This window comes from Muscardinus avellanarius, assembly GCF_963383645.1.
Source record: "Muscardinus avellanarius genome assembly, chromosome: 3".
NCBI classification, from domain to species: Eukaryota; Metazoa; Chordata; class Mammalia; order Rodentia; family Gliridae; genus Muscardinus; species Muscardinus avellanarius.
In genome coordinates this window covers 26,829,446-26,850,246 of record NC_137788.1, presented here as the reverse complement: position 1 = coordinate 26,850,246, position 20,801 = coordinate 26,829,446, and the positions used below count along the sequence as shown (strand labels likewise).

General features: G+C 48.8%; 1 protein-coding gene across 4 annotated transcripts in view; it reads right to left on the bottom strand.

The window, feature by feature from the left end:
- Window positions 1–9,605: 9,605 nt before the first annotated feature.
- Window positions 9,606–20,801, bottom strand: part of AZIN2 (antizyme inhibitor 2) — a gene marked incomplete at both ends in the record, with an annotated part of 30,745 nt that continues 19,549 nt past the window's right edge. For 3 of the 4 annotated variants that reach the window (XM_080692390.1, XM_080692392.1, XM_080692393.1), the window contains 4 exons: window positions 9,606–9,744; window positions 11,677–11,891; window positions 18,134–18,246; window positions 19,320–19,482. In XM_080692390.1, coding sequence (XP_080548516.1) covers window positions 9,606–9,744; window positions 11,677–11,891; window positions 18,134–18,246; window positions 19,320–19,482 — 630 coding nt within the window. Of the gene's footprint in view, window positions 9,745–11,676; window positions 11,892–18,133; window positions 18,309–19,315; window positions 19,483–20,801 lie in introns of all 4 variants that reach the window. The other variant, XM_080692391.1, reaches the window with a different exon arrangement.

Here is a 20,801-nt window from a genome sequence, read left to right as displayed (position 1 = left end):
GTTCCAGGTTCAAGGCCACCATGTAGTAACTTGGCAAGATTCTGGTTCAGAATTAAATTTTAAAAGGGCTACTCAGGCCGGGTGTGGTGGCACACGCTTGTAATCCCAGCACTTGGGAGGCTGAGACAGGAGGATCGTGCAGGTTCAAAGCCAGCCATGCTGGCATAAGAGACCCTGTTTCAAAAATATAAAATAGGTCTGGGAGGTATAAGGGCTTCCAGGAACCCCAGTACCACCAAAAATAAATAAATAAATAAATAAATAAATAAACCAACTAACTACTCAGGCCGGGCGTGGTGGCGCAGGCTTGTAATCCCTGCACTTGGGAGGCTGAGACAGGAGGATCACACAGCTTCGAAGCCAGCCTCAGCTACTTAGTGAGGCTCTCAGCAACTTAGTGAGACCCTGTTTCCAAACAAAGTATAAAATAGGTCTGGGAGTGTAGCCCGGAGGCAGAAAAGCCCCTGGATTCCACCCCCAGTACCACCAAAAAAAAAAAAAAAAAAGCGTTACTCAGAGCTAGAACCTCATGGGTTTGATCCCCAGTTCTATACACACACACACACACACACACACACACACACACACACACACACACACCTCTATTATGTAAGCTAATAGTGTAGCCACTGAAATCTGAGAGGAGTCAGAAATCTAGTTGTCAGAAATCTGGGGGTCAGAAATCTGGATGTGGCTTTGCTGGGTGCCTCTGGCTCAAGGCCTCTCACATGGCTGTAGTTACCCCAAGGCTTCCCGAGGTGGGAGATTGGCTGCCAAGTTCACTCATGCAGCAGTTAGAAGGTTTCAAGTCTGGCCATGGGTCAGAGTCATCAGTTTGTGGACCTGTAGGCTCATGCATAGGCACCTCACGACATGCCTGATGCCTTCCCTAAAAGCAAGAGAAGACAGTCAAAACTAAAGCCAGTCTTGCTATAACCTAATCCAGCGGGAGAACCTCATCCCTTCCAGCATATTCTGTTCATTAAAATGGGATAAATAAGCCCAGCCCATTCTCTGGGGAGGGACTTGCACCAGCGTGTGACTCTGGTGTGGGATCACTGAGGACCTCTTAGGCACTGACTGCCACACCCTCTTCATTGCCTCCTCCTAGTGCAAACTGACCTCCTCTCTCCCTTGCACACTTCTGTGGACTTGCTGATACCTCCAGGCTAGAGCCCTTTGCAATACGCCCCCACTCTCTATTCCATTCTCCTCTTCCATTCTGTATCCCATATCCCAAGAAAGGACTTTGAATTATCACTCCACTATTCCTTGTTTTTGCCATCCCTCCAGTGTGGAATGCTCCCCTCAAACTCCTGGATCTTCCTACCTACTTTCCTGCTTTCATCCATCAAGACCACTGCTTTTGCCAAGCCCGCCGGAACCCAAGCAGACAGGTCTATCCCTAATAGACCTCACTTGGTACCCTGTGCCTTCCTCTCACACAGCACCTGCCACACCAAATCACAATCTTCTCCCCTTAGATATCTCACAGAAACTCAAATTTAACATAAGCTTATCTCTACTGATTTTTCTATCTTTTGCGGGTCTGGGGGTGGAACCCAGGGGCATTCGATCTCCAAGCTACACCCCCTGCCCTATTTTTTATTTTTTATTTCAAAACAGGGTCTCACTAAGTTGCAGAGGCCCTCAGTAAGTAGCTGAGGCTGTCCACGAACTGCAATCCTCCAGTCTCAGCCTCCCGAATGCTGGGATTACATGTGTGTGCCACCACGCCCAGCTGGAGCCATCTATTCTGACTTCTCCCAGAAACCCTGTCCCTGGTTGGGAGAACTTGTTACTGAACCTCACAACCCCACTCGAGATAGTAAAATGCCCAGAGAGCAGCCACTTGGTGACGGTGCTAACTAAATAAATCCATATGCTGCTATAAAGGCAATATGGCTATCACAGGCTTCCTCTGAGAACAGAAAGAAACCTGGGCATGGGAATTGAGGAGGTTCTCAGATTAGGCAAAGATGCTTCCCAACCTGTTCCACTACTTCTGTTCTAAACAAATGACTTTATATCTGTGCCCCTATTTTATGATTTGTAAATAGAAACAATTTACATGGTTACCTACTGGTGCGTACCATGAGCCAGGTACAGAGTATTTTAAATATGTTAATTTATCTAATCCTTACAACAATGGCATAAAGTAGGTACTGATATTCCATTTTACTCTCAGAAGCTAGCACAGAGTAACTTGTTTCGTGATACACAGCTAATAACTGGCATAACCAGAATTTCAGCACAGGCTGAAATGTGTTTTGTGTCATAAAATCCACTCCACAGATTTGTGTGAATAAAATAACATACTCTGGAGTGATGATGCATGCCTGTAATCCTGGTACTTGGGAGACTGAGACAGGGGGATTGCAGGTTATGGGGCAAGTCTCAGCAATTTAGCAAGACTGTCAGCAACTTAATGAGACCCTGTTTCAAAATAAAAAATAAAATAGAGCTGGGAGTAGTGGTATAATGCTGTAATCCCAGTACTTGAGAGGCTGAGGCAGAAGGGTCACAGGTTCGTAGCCAGCCTCAGCAACTCATGAGGCCCTCCTGAAACGGGGTTTCTTGAGAGAAAACCCGGTGAGTTCTAGTCTACGGTGAGCGAAGAATGACACCCACAGACCTCAGGAAGGGGAGTAAAAGGTTTATTGGAAGCAGCAGGGAATGGGGGGAGAGTGGCTGAACACCCCCAAAGGGGCTAGAACTCTGGGTCCAGCAGCTGCCTTCAGGACAATACTTGAGAGTAGCCCAAGGCGAATTGCTTTCAGGTGCAGGCTGCTTTCTTCCAGAGTCCATGCGATCTGCCAGAAGAAAGGTACAGGTCACCCCTAAGGGGCCTAACCGCTTGCAAGTCCGCTTTTGGTTAGGGTGACTTTGGGGATTCCAAGGAGAATCTGCATAGGGTATTTGCAAGTCCTTTGAAGGGTCTCCTCTCCTTTCATTCAGTAGGAGTGTCCACTTGCTCTGTGCTGGCTCCTAGGTTTGTTAATTAGTAAACAGATGGCTTTGTGAAGCTCTGGCCTTCTTATCTCTGAGCCTTTGGAGTTTCAGGCATTTGTCCCCTCAGGAAACTCAGAAAATTAACTTTTTCTACCAAGGCCTTTTTCCTATCTGCCTATTTCCTTTCTACCTCCTCACTCCGCAACTCAATGAGACCCTGTTTCAAAAATAAAAAATAAGGTTGGGGTGTTGTTCAGAGGTAGAATGCCCCTGGGTTCCATCCCAAATGCCACAAAAATAAATAATAAAATAAGGCGGGGTTTGTGGCTCGGAGGTAGAACCTAGGTTCAACCCTTAGCACCAAATAAAAAAAACAACCTGAGCGAAGGGCAAAGACGGAGCATGGCAAACAGCCGGCATTCTTTGTCATTTTCAAGTGCCAAACATCCTGGTCTGGAAATCAAGAGTTCCTTCAAAGCCCCCGGTTTTCAGGGTGAACTCAGCAAGTGCCTTCTCTCGGGTATGAAAGGGATGATGGACACCCGAGGCACGCCTCCTGAGACCCGCACTGCTTCGCGGCTCTTTTACTCCAGGAGCCTCCTACTTCCTAAGGGGAAGCGGAAGTGGCTGAGGCCCAGAAGCCCACTTCCGTTGCTGCCAGGGACCTGTCTAACCCGGCAGAGACCCATCGCCCGCTTCCCGCGCCGCGCCGGTACTGGATTGCCCTCTTTCTTGTGGGAGCCCCGCCCTCGATGAAGGTTCGGTTTTCCATTGGTTACGGGGCGGAGCTGCGTCTCTTCATCTTTCAACCAATGGCTTCCTCAGTGTGTTTGTTTGGTAAAGCCCGTTTCTCCTCCGGGCCGACCGAGGGCGCGCGAGTGCGTAGCGCGGAACGAGAAGCGTAGGCGGCTCGCGGGTGCGGAAGTGACGTCATGGGACCGGAAGTTCACTGGTTGGGGGCTTTAATTGGAGGTTCGGGTGGACTGAAGATGCGCGAACTTGGTTCCTCCGGACTGTAAAGAGTGCCGCTCCCTTCCCTGTCAGCTTTAGATGTTCAGATGAGAAAATTAAGGGTCCTAGAGGAGGAGCTTCACTCAGCGACAAACTCCCGAGAGTTTGCCTCCTGATCCGGGGGACGACCCTTGGGCTGGAGTGTGGGGTGCTCTGCCTGTGCCTATTCCACAGGGGGAATCGAAACGGGGGGGGGGGGGGCTCGGGCATACAGAGGGACGCCAGATTTAGCAAGTAAAGCGCAGAACGCCCAGTTAAAGTTGAGTTTCAGATAAACGACGGCTAGCATTTTGGTACAAGAATATTCCAGCCGGGCGTGGTGGCGCACGCTTGCAATACCCACGCTTGGGAGGCAAGACTGGAGGATTGCGCAGGCTCGGAGCCAGCCGCGCTAGCTTAAGAGACCCTGTTTCCAAATTTAAAAAAAATATCAAATAGGTCTGGGAGTGTAGCCGGGAAGTAGGAGGGTTTCCAGGAACCCCAGTACCACCAAAAAAGTATGTATGTGTGTATGTATGTATATATTCCAAACGTCTCATGGAACATAAGTACATTAGTATACTAAATACTAATGTCATTAGTATATTATCTATGCTTTATCTGAACTCAAATTTAACTGGGTGTCCTGTAATTTATGTAGAGATCCTACTTCAAGTTCACCTGGAAATAGCTGTTAAGGCATCTTAAATGTCTTTGTTTCCTGCCATAGGACTCAATAAGTGTGACAGCTGGTTTCTTCCCAAGTGTAGCCCGGAGTTTATTTGCATTATCCCCCAGCTCCTTCTAATAGGCACTGTGCGTCCTAGGAGAAGGGACCAGATCTCCCCTCTCCCACCCCCCTCCAGGGACCCTCTACCGTCTAAGATTAGCTTATTAAAAAGACACTTGGAAGACTGAGACAAGAGGATCACAGGTTAAGACCAGCCTCAGCAACTTAGACCCTGTTTCAAAAACAAACAAAAAATAGATAAAAAGGCAGCCAGGCGTGGTGGTGCACACTTGTAATCCCCGCACTTGGGAGGCGGAGACAGGAGGATCGCACTGGTTGGAATATAAATATATAATATATAAATATAAATATAAAATGAGTCTGGGAGTGTAGCCCAGAGGTAGAAGGGTTTCCAGGAACCCCAGTACCATACACACACACACACACACACACACACACACACACACACACACACACACAGTAGGCATAGTTTGGAAGTAGAATGCCCCTAGGTTCAATTCCCAGCATCAAAAAAAAAAAAAAAAAAGACACTAAAGGACTTAAATGTGTAAGAAAAGGGGCATGATATGAAGTCAAAGAGGTGGGCAGTGGGCAGGGTTCTTGGGCATTTTAGCTTTTATTGCCATCCTAATGGGAACCGGCAGGAGGGTTTTCAGCAGAAAACTGACAAGACAGTTTCAGAAAGACCTTGCTAACTACTGGGAGGTTATAGTAAATAACCTTCCATGGTTTAGCCTCTCAACCCAAAGAAGAAGGTTCAAAATACAGCAAAGGAGACAGACATGGTGGCATATGCTTGTAATCCCGGTACTTTAGAGGCTGAGACATGAGGATTGCAGGTTCAAAGACAGCCTTAGCAAATAGTAAAACTGTCATCAACCTAGGGAGGCCCTGTTTCAAAATAAAAAATAGTAAAATAGGGCTGGGGCTGTAGTTTGGAAGGTAGAATGCCCCAGGCTCAATCCCTAGTACCACAAGAAATAATAAAAAATGAAAATAGAGGAAAGGGATGAAAGAAACCCAAGCTATCACCTCCCCCATGGTCACTTTTTGGTTGGAATGGGCCGGCATGGGCAGGTGAGTTTCCTGGGAGTAGGTTGGGGAAGATGGCTCCACCCAGAGAGCCACCCTGGACAGGGACAGACAGACAAAATGACAACTTATCTCCCTCTGACTCCCATCTCTGGCTGGGTCTTCTCTTCACGGGTGAAGGATGCATATGCTACCACCAGTCCACCACGTCTTTTCCCTTTGATCCCTTTGGAAACTTGCAGCTATCTTTCCAAAGGTCCCATTATGCTTGTGTTTCAGAAACACACAGCGCTCTGTACTCCTTCAGAACTGGCTCTGCCAAGGGCCTTGATGACTGAACTGCACTGTGAGCTCTGTGAGGAGTCACGGGTTCATCTCCAGCGTCAGCCACAAGATGTGACCATAGTACATGTTCAGTAAGTGGCCAGGAATTGTCTCCCAGTGTCATTTACTGAGTACTTACATAATATGCTGGGCTGAGCACTTTATATCTATTTTCTTATTTGAGGGAAATATATTTAGCAGCCATGATTGACAAAGGAGTTGACAGATTCAGACAGATCAAAACCTCTATGTTCATTTATTTGGCATACATATTTGCACCCCAATCTGTTTTGGGTGATGACACAGCAGTGAAAAAGTAAGTAAAGTCCTGTCTGAAAAGGCACTCATATTCTAGAGGGGCTGGCAGATGATGCTCAAACATGCGGAGTATGTCAAGTGAGGGAAAATGTGGTGAAGGAAAAAAAAAGCCAGTTGAGCTGGGCGTGGTGGCGCACGCTTGTAATCCCAGCATTTAGGAGGCTGAGACGGGAGGATCCGGGTTTGCGGACAGCCTCAGGTACTCAGTGAGGCCCTTTGGAACTCAGTGAGACCCTGTTTCAGAAATAAAGTATAAAAAATAGGGGGTGTAGCTTGGAGGCAGAATGCCCCGGGGTTCCACCCCCAGTACCAGAAAAAAATAAAAATCCAGTTGAGGGAAAGGAGAGAGACCAGGAAGTGCTGTTTTCTGGGGTGTGTCTGGAAGGCGTCACCTAAAAAAAACATTTGAGCAGTGATCCCCGCAAAGAAGATCATTCTACAGGGAGGGGACAGTGAATGCGGGCCCAGTGGTGGGATGTCTGAAGAATGGAAAGGCCAGTGTGGCCAGGCCCAGAGGGAGGGGGAAGGGAAAATGCCTATGCAGCAGCCAGGGCTCCAGGAGACCCCTGGTCAGAGTCCCCACACACAGGCCCAAGCCCCTTACCACTGTCCATGGTTAATGCTTTCTTCTTTCGCTTCAGGAAAAGATGGAAATAAACAAAAAACTAAGAAGCCAGGCATGGTGGCACACGCTTGTAATCCCAGCGCTTGGAAGGCAGAGACAGGAGGATCACACAGGTTCGAAGCCATCCTCGGCTACTTAGTGAGGCTCTCAGCAACTTAGTGAGACTCTGTTTCCAAATAAATATAAAATAGGTCTGGGAGTTTAGCTCAAAGGTAGAAAATCCCCTGGGTTCTGCCCTCAGTACCAAAAAAAAAAAAAAAGAAAGAAAAGAAACAAAAAACTGAAAAGAAATGACTGTTCTCAAGTAAGCCACAACAATGTTCTGTGTGCATCTTTCTCAGAAAAGTAAATGTCCCGTTCTCACAGCCAAAAAAGCTCATAAAACTCCAGAAAAGCTCTGGTGATGTGCGTGTTCAAGCTCCGTGCCAGCTGCGGTCACTCTAAAATCCACAGAGTGCTGTGCCCAGTGGACCTGCTTCCAATGAGGTAATGCATTAAGCTGGACCTCAATGCAGCCAGCCATGTCTCCCCAGGGCTCCTACCATCTTTGGCAACAGATGCCAGCTCCGGAAGAAACGCTTGTGTCTGCTACTCCCCCAACCCCAAAAAAGAAGCATGAGTGGGTCTGGATCTGCTCAGACATCTAAAGTAGAAGTCTCAGAAATAGTCTCCCAGATGGAGGGCCGAGGCCAGGGTGGGAATATCTGCAATGTACGGCTTTGGGTAGCCCCCCGCCCAAGGGGCAAGGAAGTAGTAGCCCTTTGTGATTGCTCTCTGAGTCTCTTGATGGCCCAGGTTTACAGCCCATTCATTATCAAAGTAGAAAAACAAGGCACAGCCTAAGAAAAGGAGAGCCCCTTGCCTCTGACAAGCACCTAATTCACACAGAACACGTGGTACACCGCCTCAACAGATGACCTCGAGGCCACATGCAGGCCCACAGGACGGGGCAAGATATGAGGCAGGATGGTCAGGTTAGCCCGAGAAAAACCCAAGTGGCGAGACAGATGCCATCGCAGTGAAATGTCCAGTATAGGCAAATCCATAGAGCTGGAGAGGAGACTGACTGCTGATGAGTGTGAAGAGTTTTTTAGGGGCTGGGGGTGGTGAGTATATTCTAGAACTGATAGTGGTGATAGTTGCACAACTCTATGAATATACTGAAAACCATTCATTTCTACTTTTTTTTTTTTTTTTGGTGGCACTGCAGGTGGAATCCAGGGGCTTTTCTACCTCCAGGCTATCCTCCCAGACCTATTTTATACTTTATTTGGAAACAGGGTCTCGCTAAGTTGCTGAGAGCCTCACTAAGTAGCTGAAGCTGGCTTCGAACCTGTGCCATCCTCCTGTCTCAGCCTCCCAAGAAGCGTGGGGATTACAAGCGTGCGCCACCACACCTGGTTCATTTCTATATTTTAAAAGGGTAAGTTTTAGTTGGGCACAGTGTTGCATGACTATAATCCCAGCTACTTGGGAGGCTAAGGCAGGAGGATCACAAGTTTGAGGCCAGCCTAGGCAACTTAAAGAGACCTTGTCTAAAAAAGGGGGGCAGGTGATATAACTTAGTGGTAGACACCCCTGGGTTCAATTTTCTGTATCACAAAAAAGGGAGTGAATTTCATGGCATGTGAATTATATCTCAATTTTTAATGCAAAGAGGAAAATCTTTATGGTCCCCTGTAGCAACTGGGAGATGTCTAAAATCTGAATTCTTTGCTAAGCGGCTCCCACACCTCAGTCACAGAGCTGGGGACCCAGCAGCATGAAGCAGCTTTTGTCCTGGAGAGAACTGCCAGCCCCAGGAGATGTCTGGGCCATTGGCGCTGGACACAGCAGGCCTCTGTGGCCGGCCTTGTCCTCACGGTTACTGCTGGATGGGCAAAGCCAACCAGCCCATCTGCGTTACTCTTACCGCCTTGCCAGCCTGCAAGGAGAGTAAAGGCACAGAGTCTGCTCAAAACCTCCTGAGAGAGAACACCACCAATGGGGCTGGGGCGCAGCACAGTGGCGAAGTACTTTGCTAGCATACGTGAACCCCTGGGTTCAATCCCAGCCTCTGGCAGCTCCCTCTTCCTAGTGGCACCAGGCATGGAGGCCTGTGACAAGGGCAGAGATGGGTCAGAGAGGGCAGAGGCAGCGGGAGATGCTCACGCCGCGGCGGGGGCTCAGGAGCAGTCAGGACTGAAGCAGACACGGGCTCATCCATGGGTGGCGGGCTCTTCCTAAGCCTAGCCCGGCTTTGGAAGTGAATTGAAGTGCTAGATTCCACCAGAGTATTAAAAAACCTAAATATTTATTTGCTTTGTATTTACAGAGGTGGGAAAGAGATGGAGGGAGACCCCAAGAGCGCCCTCCCACCTGGCTGACCAGGCCCCTTGCGCTGCAGAGGAGGCAGACACAGCTGGAAGGGACAGGATTTATGTTGCACACTTGAACTACAGCGAGTGTAAGACTGGTCCTATTTACAGGGCAGAAGCACTACAGGTGGAGCATGGGGGTGGCAGCACAGGCACCAGAGTCTTGGCCAGAGGGTGCCCTGCTTGACACCTTCCCCACCTCCCCCAGAGGCATCTCCGTGGCCCCGCTGGGGTTCTTCAGGGGGACAGGGCCCGCTCACATGATGCTCGCCGGGGTGAAGACAGGGCCCACACACAAGGTGTCTGTGATCTCCCAGCCACAGGACAGAGGCTTGCACACGCCCTCAGCGTCCTCGTCTTGTTCCGTAGGCAGCAGCTGCGCTTGCAGTGCCTCCCTGTGGGCGAGAAGGGTGCTGGAGGTGGCCACCGGATGGCTCCTGATGACCCCTGCACCTGTAATCCTCCTTAGGGACAGGATCTCACTTTCCTTCCATCCTCTAACTTTACCCTCCCCACACCCCTGCGAGGCAGGCATCCTCATCCCTGTTGTACTGATGAGGGAGCAGACTCAGAGGAGTGGCTGCCAGGACCACATCCCTAGTGAGTGAAAGGACCAGGACTGAACCCTGCTCTCACTCCAGGGCCCACACTATTCATATCCCAGGCCTAAGGTGTAAAAATAAGTCATCTCCTGCCCTCTCAAACAGTCTCACAGACTGTTCCTCCTCCGTACCCATGTGGATAAGAGGCTCCGCTATCTATCTGTTCAACTTCTTTTGCTGCAGCTGGGAATCTCCCCATAATCAGTCAAGCCCAGCCTTCTACCCCAACAACAACCTGCTAGTCTCCACTCCCACAGACAGCACCGTCTCCCGCCAGAACCACACAGTCTTCCTGGCTTGCTCGTGCCCCCTCCAGGCAGTTCCAGCACTGGCCCAGGCCATCTTTCTAGAGGGCTTATCCTTGCCGGTGAATCCAGCTGCTGCCCTCCACCCTCCTGGGCCTGGACCACTCTCCCGAGAAGCAGCCCTGACTGCCCTCTCCCACTCTCACCTCCCTCCCCAGTGGCCTCTTCACCAGCCTGTGCAGGGCTGCACCTCAGCTCACCACTGCCACGGTTGCTCCTGCAGCCCCAGGCCTTCGCACACCACAGGCAGTATGCTTTGCAGAGGCCCCACAGACATGGGCCTTTCTTGGCATGTCCGTTTCAGTATATGAGCATTTTTTGTTTGTTTGTTTCTAGTAACAAGTGCAGCTGACTGACTGCGACCTCATCCACCTGCCGTTTTCTGACTGAGCCAAGGATGGGATAAGGAAGTCCATATAGTGATTGTCTTTTGGGTTTTGTTTTTTTTTTTTTTTTTGGTTTTGTCTTTTCATTTGTCTTTAGGCCTTGTCAAAATAACCTAGATGGGCAAACGCTACATCGGCCTATCCTGCACCACACACAGAGCAGAAGCATGAGTGAAATATGACTCCTGATGTCTGTCAGGTCTGGGGTTCGGTGGTGGTCCTGGGGACTATGAGGCCACAGACCACACTCACCCCTGAGGGCCCAGCATAAACGTCCCTCCCCCCTGCAGCTGCCCTCTAGAGCCCTCTCACAGCCTCCAAAGGGGGGCCTTCACCACTACCCAGCTGTGTGGCCTCAGGCGAGTGACCCCCCAGTGATAACACTGAGCCCCACCGAGTTGTGTGACGCCAGGTGTCACTGGGTCCAGCACTAGCCTGGTGAGGCAGGCAGGGCCAGTGATAGGCCCATTCTCTAGATGGGAAAACAGACTGGGCAGCAGGCAAGTCTTTCCCAGGTCAGAGAGCTGCCGCTGATGGTCCCCTCTATCTGCATCTGCCTTCCTGGGTGCACCCAGGAGCTAGAGAAGCCTTTCCAGAGTGCAGATGAGACTGCCACGCCCCTGCTTCCAACCACTCCTTGCTTCCTGCTACTCTCCAGTCTTTCCCTCCGCCTTCAAGGCCTCCCCAGAGCCATCCCACCCCACACCAGTACCTGGCTCTGCCAGGAGCGCCTGCCACTGCCGCCTGCCCCCTCAGGGAGTGGAACCAGGCCTCAAGAAGGGTTCAGGCCCCCCAGCTCAGACATCGAGGGCCTGTCTATGCCTCTGCATCTCCCAGGCCATGAGCTCCTCTAGGAAAACGTGGCCTCCTCGGTGGCCACAGCCAGGTGCCCAGCACAGGTCACACTGGAGTCAGCAGCCAGGAACCAGCTGTCACATGGATAACATGGAAGCTGGGTCTCAGAGCTCGGGTTTCTCTTGTGGGCTCTGCCCAGCTTGCCCCCTTCACCCCACTTCCCAGCAAAGCCCCCTTACCAGGCTACCCGGGACATGGCATAGGTGACGCGGCAGGCCCGGGTCCCCCCGAAGAGGGACCCCGTGCCTATGGTGTAGGCGCCCATGTTGTCAAAGACCAGCCAGTCCCCTGCGTGTAGTTGCGGCAGCCACAGGCCCTCAGCCACGCAGTCATGGCCGTCGACCGCTGGGCCCCACAGACTGCTGCTGTACAGGGGCTGCTCCATGGATGGTTTCTGTAGGAGAGAGGAATGGTCTATCAGCCCTCCTGGCCATACCACCACCTTAGCACCTCCTCCCTCAAAAGCCTGGTCCGAGCTGGGCACGAGCCTCCCAGTACTTGAGAGGCTGAGATAGGAGGATCACAGGTTCAAGACCGGCCTCAGCAACTTAGCCAGACTCTCAGAAACATAGTAAGACCCTGTTTCAAAACAAAAATTTTTTTTTTAAAAAAGGGGGTGGGGGGCTGGGTTGTAGCTTGGAGGTAGAATGCCTCTGGTACTCTGGTACAAAAAAAAAAAAAAAAAAAAAAAAAGCTTTACATGGTTCCCATAGCCAGAAGACGGGATGGGCCTCCTAGCCTGGCACTTAAGTTCCTACCCACTTCTCTGCATTCATTGCCTCTTGTGTTGGAAGCTACAGTACCCAGGCTCAAATCCAGGTTCCAATGCTTGCTAACTGTACCACCTTGGGCAAGATACTTGGTCTCTCTGTATCTCAGTTTGCTCACGTATAAAGTAAGAATAAAACAGTTCTGCTTATAGGGCTACTGAGAGGATAAATGAGTTAGTGTTAGTAGATCATGTAGAACAGTTGCTGGTAGTGGCAACGGCCCAAGAAGCCACCGCTGCAGCTGCCACGTCTGTGCTTCAGTCTTCACCAGCCACCCTCCAGACCTGGCCATGTCTACACCCACACAGACCGTCCTGCCCTCAAGTCAGCCTGTCTTCTGCCCGCCCCTTCCCTGTACTCCCTCTTCATGATAGAAGATACCCTCATTTCATGACAGGCCCTGTGACAGAAGCCAGAAGTACAGGGCAGGCTAGACCCATCCTCCCTCTGGTCTGTGAGGACGACAGGCCTCCAGCAGACATCACAGGGTGACCTGGCAGAGGACCCCACATGAGTACTTCCATTTCAGGAAAACTGAGGCTCTGAGAGAATAATAATTTGCTCAAAAAGGGACAACTACCAATGATATCAGTTTTTTTAAGTTTTTCTTAAATGACATCCAAGTTCAAAAAATAAATCGGTAATACAAACCATTTGCAGGCAACCAAGATCCCAGTACTTATTTGTCACAGGGTAGAGTTCGGGCCAGGCAGGTCCTCGAGTCTCCACTGAAGGGTGGACATACGCAGACCTGACTGTGGCCCTCGAGGCCCCTCACCCCACTTCCACTATACCGCCCACGCTTCAGGTTTTTTTTGCTCTGGGCTCCTCAGTAAACCTGGCTTCCCTTCCCCACCCCCTATCTCCACCGTGTTGCTCCCCAAGGCTCCAGGTCTGCCAAGGTCTATTTTCCCCTTAGATTCCAGAAGAAACAGCCCCCAGGAAGCCTTTCCTAATGGTCCATGGTCCCCAGGCTTTGCCTTCATAGCATTTGCCATGATTTGTAGTTCAGTATTTGTGAAGTGTCTGCTCAAGGCTGTCTTCCCTGACAGGTGATGAGCACCACGGGTACCCAGGGACGGGGACAGGGCAGTTCATCCCTGCTGCCTTGCAGGCTGACACAGGGAGGCGCTTGGCTTGTTTCAGTATCATTTGTGGATAGGTGGGTGGGTGGGTGGGTGGATGGATAGATGACATAGATGAGTGACAAGAATGAGAAAGAAAAAAAGAGGGCAGGCTGGGGGGTGCACGCCTGTAATCCCAGTACTTGGGAGGTCAGGACAGAAGAATCGCAGAAGGTAGGACAACCTCAGCAACTTAGACCCTACTTTAAATTAAAAAATAAAAAGGGCTCAGGGTGTAAGTTCAGAAGTGGAATGCCTCTGGGAATAAAGGAAAAGAGGGAGGGATAGAGGGAAGAAGAGAGAGATAAAGGAAAGGAGGACAGAAGCTATCCAGGGGGCCTAAAAAGGAAGCAGGGAAGAGCAAAGGAGAAAAACAGGAAAGGCATTTGAATACCTCAGCCAGGAACAGAAATGAATAAAATTGAAAAAGAAAAGTCATTTTCAGCAAGCACAAGTGACAAGCAATGTGTGTGACAAGCAATGACTATCCAAGTGGATTTCTCTTAGGTGCTTTATGCTAAATTCCTGGCCTTCCGTTTTGATAGGACTTAGTTACGATGACGAATCTGATAGGATATCCTCACATAAAGCTGGGAACCCTGCAAAGAGTGCTTCTTTAGTGTAAGGATCAAGTCTGTTTCACAGAGGAGGACAGACAGTAAGAAACTTGTCTGTTTCAATCTTGGTAGTGTGTGACAAAAAGTTAACGTTATTAGACCTACTAATAAGGAAAACATAACGTTATTAAATCAAGAATGAGAGATACCCTGTATTCATGGATTCATCCACTCACCACACATTGAACACCTACTATGCGCCTGGCTTTAAACTAGAAGCTAAGAATGTAGCAATGAGCACAAAAACGACAAAGTTAATCTTTAGTGATCAGATCATTGTCTCTAAAATGGAAGGTAGAGACCACATGAGCAAAGACAATCATTGCCTCCATCATAATCTAGAAAATCAGGCCAAACATGTCAAGATGGCATCCAGTAGCCTACTGTAGCTTCTATGTTTTATTAAAACTACAGACAAGACAAAACTCAATGAAGAAGTTATTTTACATAAGGAACCAACTCTTACTTCATGGAGATAGGCTACAATGTGCTTGGGACATACTAATAAACAAAACAGATAAAGATCTTTGTCCTCATGAGGCTTACTGCCTAGCAGAGGGATGGCAAAGAATAAAGAAGCAAATGAAAGAAGTACTGAGGCATGCCACGTCAGAAAAGTTAGCCAACAAGAGAAGCTCATGGCATGCAGTGCCTGTGAGCTGACTGTGAAATGCACATAACTGGTAATAGCATATATTAGTCCAAGTGTATGGAAAAAGAATGTGGCAGTATGAATCAAGAGCCTAAAAATGCTCCCGTGTTTTTACACGATAATCATATTCCAGGGACCCAATAAGACTCTTCATAAGAAAATAGTTTCTAAAAGGGAACATTCTTTAAGTATCTAAAATGAGCCAGCCATGCAGAGATTAGTAAAGAGCCTTCCAGGTAAAGGCACTACTCATAGAAGCATGAATAAGAAAAAAAATTAGCGATGCTTAAATGCCCCATGATATAGCAATTTTATAGGGAGGTAGTCATTTTATAGGAAAGTAGTTAAGAGCTTTTTCTCTGGCACCAAACATAACCAAAGATGAGTAAGGCATGAGCCCTGTCCCCAGAGAGCTCAGTCTGTAGTTAATAAGCATGACCCTTATTAATTATGTGACTTCAGACAAGACACTACACCTCTGTAATCCTCCGTTTTCTCACTTTAAAGTGGAATTGTGGCCGGGCGTGGTGGCGCACGCTTGTAATCCCCGCGCTTGGGAGGCAGAGACAGGAGGATCGCGCAGGTTGGAAGCCAGCCGCGCGCGCTGGTTTAGGAGACCCTGTTTCCAAAATGAAAATGTAAAAAATAGGTCTGGGAGTGTAGCCCGGAGGTAGAAGGGCTTCCAGGAACCCCAGTACCACCAAAAAAATAAATAAATAAATAAAGTGGAATTGTGACCTTGAAAATCTTCACCTTTTATAGATATATATTAAAACATTTTTTGAAAAAGTTCATTATATTTTATATTTTTTTCATGACATTGTTGTAACTTGTGTACTAAACACACATACACATTTCTATTTATCAGAATTATATTTTGTGTGTGGCAGCATACTAGGGATTGAACCCAGAGGCCTTCTATCTCTAAACTACACCTCCAGCTTTATCTACTATCTATCTATCTATCTATCTATCATCTATCTATCCATTATTGTTTTAAAACAAAGTCTTGGTAGATTTTTGCTAAGAGTCCCACTATGATGCTGAGGCTGGCTGTGAACCTGTGATCCTCCTGTCTGAGCCTCCCAAGCACTGGGATTACAGACATGGGCCACCGTGTCTGGCATCAACAAGATTATCTTTTCAAGACACAGTCCTTACCTACTATCATCCACAGGCCTCAGCACAATGCTTTGCATATTGAGAGTACTCAAATATTTGTAGAATTTAAAAAGAGGGGGAAACAAAAGACGGTCACCTATGTTCTAAAGACAAGAAGTAATCCTTACTTAATATAATTTTTATACCTGAAGTCTAAAACCAAAGTCCCTGGGCGGGAATAGCAGGGACACAATATTGCCTAACTACTTATGAGGGGCGCCTCCTTTGCAGGACAAGATACAGATAGCTGTGGCCAGGCTACTACCCCGACACTCTCCCAGCACAGCTGGAGCTAGCTTATACACCAACTATCGACCTCACCACCCGTCTGTGAGCCCGCCCTGCCTGTCAGCTCACACAGCCAGACTCAGTAGGAGCTGGCATCCTGAAGGAGGAAATGGGAGAGAGAGCACAGGCCACAAAGCATCTATAACGATGTGGTGCCCACGCTGGGAATGCCAGCAGAGATCAGTCAGCGTGGAGGCGTTGGCAGGGTGCTGCCGGGAGGGCAGGGACACCGTCCCGCTCTTCTGAGGAGCCGCTGGCGGCATGGAGAGTGGGTGGGGATGGCACGCAGTGGGCAGGGTGCCTGGAGGAGGAGGGCTGCTGCCTGCTCTGCCTCCTGGGCTTAGCTGGCCCAGGTCACCCTGGTCCCTACTCTGTGGAGTAGGATGTGGGCTGCCACAAGAATGCAGGCCAGGCTAGTTGCATAGGAAACCTGATTCCTCAGCAGAGCAGGGAGGCTTATTCAGCCCAGACATAACCCTATTTAACTCTGTATGGAATGTGAACCCTCAAAGCCCACCGCAAATTATATGGCTAGGACCCCCATCCTGCAGTGGTCAGGGGCGGGAGAGCTGCCTGCTCCCTGGAGGGGGTTCAAGCCCCCTCTGATTGGGAGAGGAGCTCCATAAACAAAGAAACCTGATCATGTGAACATACAGTGGTGTGTCTGATGCCCACGGACGCGGCTGGAGGCCCAGGGATGTGCTCGCATTTCTGTTCCTCCATTAATATGAAAAGTCCATTACAGATTAACTTTTTTTTTTAATTTCTAGGAATGTACCCTAGAGCACTAATCAGTGCTTAAAACAGGAAACCAATCCCTAGTACCGCAAAAGAAAAAAAAAAAAAAAAGCCAACCACTAGAGTTAGATGGATTGAAATACTGTGTAGAGCCAGGCATGATGGTGCATGTCTATAAAATCCCAGTGCTTGGGAAGCTGACACAGGAGGATCACAGGTTCAAGTTCAGCCTCAGCAATGTGTCAAGTTCTTGTCTCAAAATTGGAAAAACAAAAGGCTAGGAGTGTGGCTCAGTAGAGCATCCACAAAAAAAGAAGAAGTAAAAAGAAAGGCTGTGTAGTCATCAAAAAACATGACAGCCAGGCATGGTGGTATACACTTGTTATCCTAGTACTTGGAAAGCTGAGACAGGAGGATCACAGGTTCACAGCCAGCCTCAGCAACCTAGTGAGGCCTTCTGCAACTTAGTGAGACCTTGTTCAAAGTAAAGAATAAAAAATAGGTTTGGGGGTATAGTTTAATCCCCAGTCCTGCTAAAAATAAAAAAATAAAAACATATCAAAGATGGATTAATGGCATGGAAATACCTATACTCCATATAAATTAAAAAGGCAAACTATAAAACAATATGAGCCCAACTTATAAAAATAAAGTAAAATGCATTTTTAAATGAATGAAAAGAAATATAATGTACAGAGTATCTCTGAATAGTAGGATTGTGGGTGATAACTTTTTTTGTCCTTGTATATTTTCTACAATGAACATGTTTTACTTTTTAAAAACAGATAAAAGACTAGGGATGTAGTTTAGTGGCAAAGTGTTTGCCCAGCATGCTTAAGGCCCTGAGTTTAAGCCCCAGCACCATAAAATGAAAATAAATAAAAATTAGATAAAAACATAATGCAGGGCCAGATGTGGTGGTGCACTTTTATAATCCTAGTACTTGGGAGGCTGAGACAGGAGGCTCTCAGGTTCCTGGACAGCCTCTGCTACTTAGTGAGGCCCTCTGCAACTTAGTGAGACCCTGTTTCAAAATAAAGAATAAAAAGTAGGGCTAGGGATATAGCTCAGAGGTAGAATGCCCCTGGGTTCAATTCCTAGTAGAAAGAAGGAAAGACACCAAAAGCTAGGCCTGTAATCCTAGTACTTGGGAGGCTGAGACAGGAGGATCACAGACTCAAGGACATTCTCAGCAAAAAATGAGACTCTCATCAACCTAATGAGACCCTGTTTCAAGATAAAAAATAAAATAGGTCTGGGGATGTGGCCCACAGCGGGCAGCTCACCTTCTGCAGGATGGGGGTGGGGCAGACGTTGTCAAACAGGACTGAGTTGAAGATCCCATACACACCGTCATCCAGGTGGTACTCGAAGGTCTTGGGGGCGGAGCCGGTTTCCTCTGCAGGGAGGGGCGGGGTCAGGGGCAGCGCCCGCAGAACATGAGGGGCTGGGAGTGGGGAGCTGGCTCCGTGAGGATGATATGTCTGTGGAGCAAAACGGTTGCCTCTTCCTCAACTATGAGGCAGGTCCTGACACGAGCCACCAACAGCCCTCCTTGCCCAGAACATGTGCCCTGCCTGCAGCTGAGCCCCAGGTGCCCTAGCAAAGGCAGAAGAGCAGCCCACCCCACAAGACCCTAAGAGGTTAAGACACTTGCTCACAGGGAGGTGAGCACTGAGCTGGGATGAGGAGCCAGATCTCCTGGCTGGACTAGATAGGATGATCCCCCGGGTCTAGAAAGGAGGCAGAAAGAATGCCGTCCCCGTGCGCCCATGTCATTCCGCCGGGAGCCGGCCTCCCCTCCACATGAATTCTCTCTGAGGAAGAGCACACTACCCTGAGGGTCCCCGAGCAGAGGGCAAAGCCCGAGACAGAGCCCTGACACTTACTCACACACACAGAGAGGTCACAGGAAGGGTGTTGAACCTGGCAGCGTGGGCACAGGAGCTGAGTCAGCCCAGCCTAAACTGAATCCCAGCCTGCCCTTTATAAGTCGTGAGACCACGGGCTGCTGACTCAACCTCTCCCTGCCTACATTCTGCCATCTATAAAGTGGAGTCAAACAAGCTTAAGTTGTCAATGTTATTATGAGTTACGGGGAAAGGTGAAAAGCCTATACCTTAGAGAGTTACGCGGGGCCAAATGTAGGCTTGACCTCTTTACTAGTTAGTTATTAAGCAATTCACCCATGTTCCTCTTTACTGTTTCCTCATCTATAAAATGGGGTCAATGAAGTCTTCCCCTATGATTGTTTTGATCTCAATCTGCACAAAATATGAACACACTGAGGTAAAGGGATGCTAAGGAAGTGTCCTATGGGTGAGGGGACATGATTGTAAGTGTCTCTCCAGCAAGCACCCATTCTCCAGACTCCCCACCTCTGCCACTGGACCTAAAACCAGACGTTACTCAGCTAGACAGTGTCCCCAGCTGCAGGGGAGAACAGGGCTCCACTGCCCATCTGGCACCTACCCTCCCTGCTGGGTTGGTCCAGAAGAACCTCCTTCTTGGCGATGATGCCGACTGCCATGGTGAAGGCAGAGGTCACATAGTAGCGCCCCAGCTCAGCGAGGATGTCCACGCCACAGCCCTCAGGGAAATACAGGTCCAGGGCTGAGTTGATCACAGAAGCAATCTGGTGGGAGGGGTAGGGGGACAATTGTGTGTTTGAAATGTGGGGGTTTTGCTGAAGACTTGCTACCGCTCCAAGTCTATTTCTTGAAAGCTCTCTAATTTAAGGAAGAAGGATTTGGCACTTCTCACGCCCCAGCTGGTGACTGGAGGCAGCTAGCCAGGGAGGTAGGAGGGGGACAGGGTTGGACTGAAACCTTCATGCTTGTATAAATCACCCTCCTCAATCCCTGCATAACAGGAAGGGGCTTGCTTTCTATAATGCTTGGTGCTCGGATCTTTCATAAATAACCAGTGTGTTAACACATTACAGAAAATTTTAAAAATGCAAAGGAAAAAGATGATAAAAGTCACACTAATTCTTTCACCCAGATGATCCTAATCATTGTGAACATTTTAGAATATCTTCTTTATTTTTATGCAAACACTATTTTTTTTACTGTAAACATGATGGTGTTGTGTATATGTCCTTACAATTTGTTTTACTCAGTAGACTCTGAATGTCCTTTTCACATGAATCAATGTTTTTTATCATAAGTATGTTGCATAATCTAATTAATTCTGATAATTAGATGACCCAGGGAAGTCCACTAGGCTTCTGTTGTGCACAAAGCTGCAGCTCTTTTCTTTGAGGCTAATTCTGTGGATCCATGTGGATTACCTCTCAGGGCCATTCCTGTGGAGTGGAGGAGATTCCAAAAGCTGTGGAGATCCCAGAATGGCCTCTAGTTCTAAGGAGAGGCGACCCCTAGTGGTTGGAGCACAGCCTATTATGCATTTTTCCTGCCTTCATCTCTGATGCGAATGAGACACGTGGAGGAGGAGTGGACCCAAGGTTGGTTTTCCTTCCCCTGCCTTCCCACCTGAATTCTCAACAGCCCACCTGAGGGAGAAGGGGCACACTCAGACCCTCAAAGAGCCTTATGACATGCAGCTATGTCTTGGTGAAGCCTCGCATAGGCTGGGTCATTGCAGGGCCTGGACTCAGGTAGATCCTGGTGTGCAGCCAGCTCTGCCGTGGACTAAGGAAATGACGAAACCTCTGTGAGCCTTGTTTGCTCAGCTGTCACATAGGGTTAACAAGTAGTCAGATCATCCAGGTAAAGCACCAAGCACAGTGTGTGTCTTACGTTTGGACCTGGTAAGTCCCCCCAAAACTCGCCCCCCAAAGCTCAAGTGTTGAAAGCATGGTCCCCAGTGCAGCAGGCTCAGAGGTGGGGCTTCTAGGCAGTGGGTCACAAGGGGCTCCAACCTCATCAGTAGATCAGTCCATCACAGGGATTGATCCACTGATAGCTCAATGGACTCCTGGGAGGTAGGACC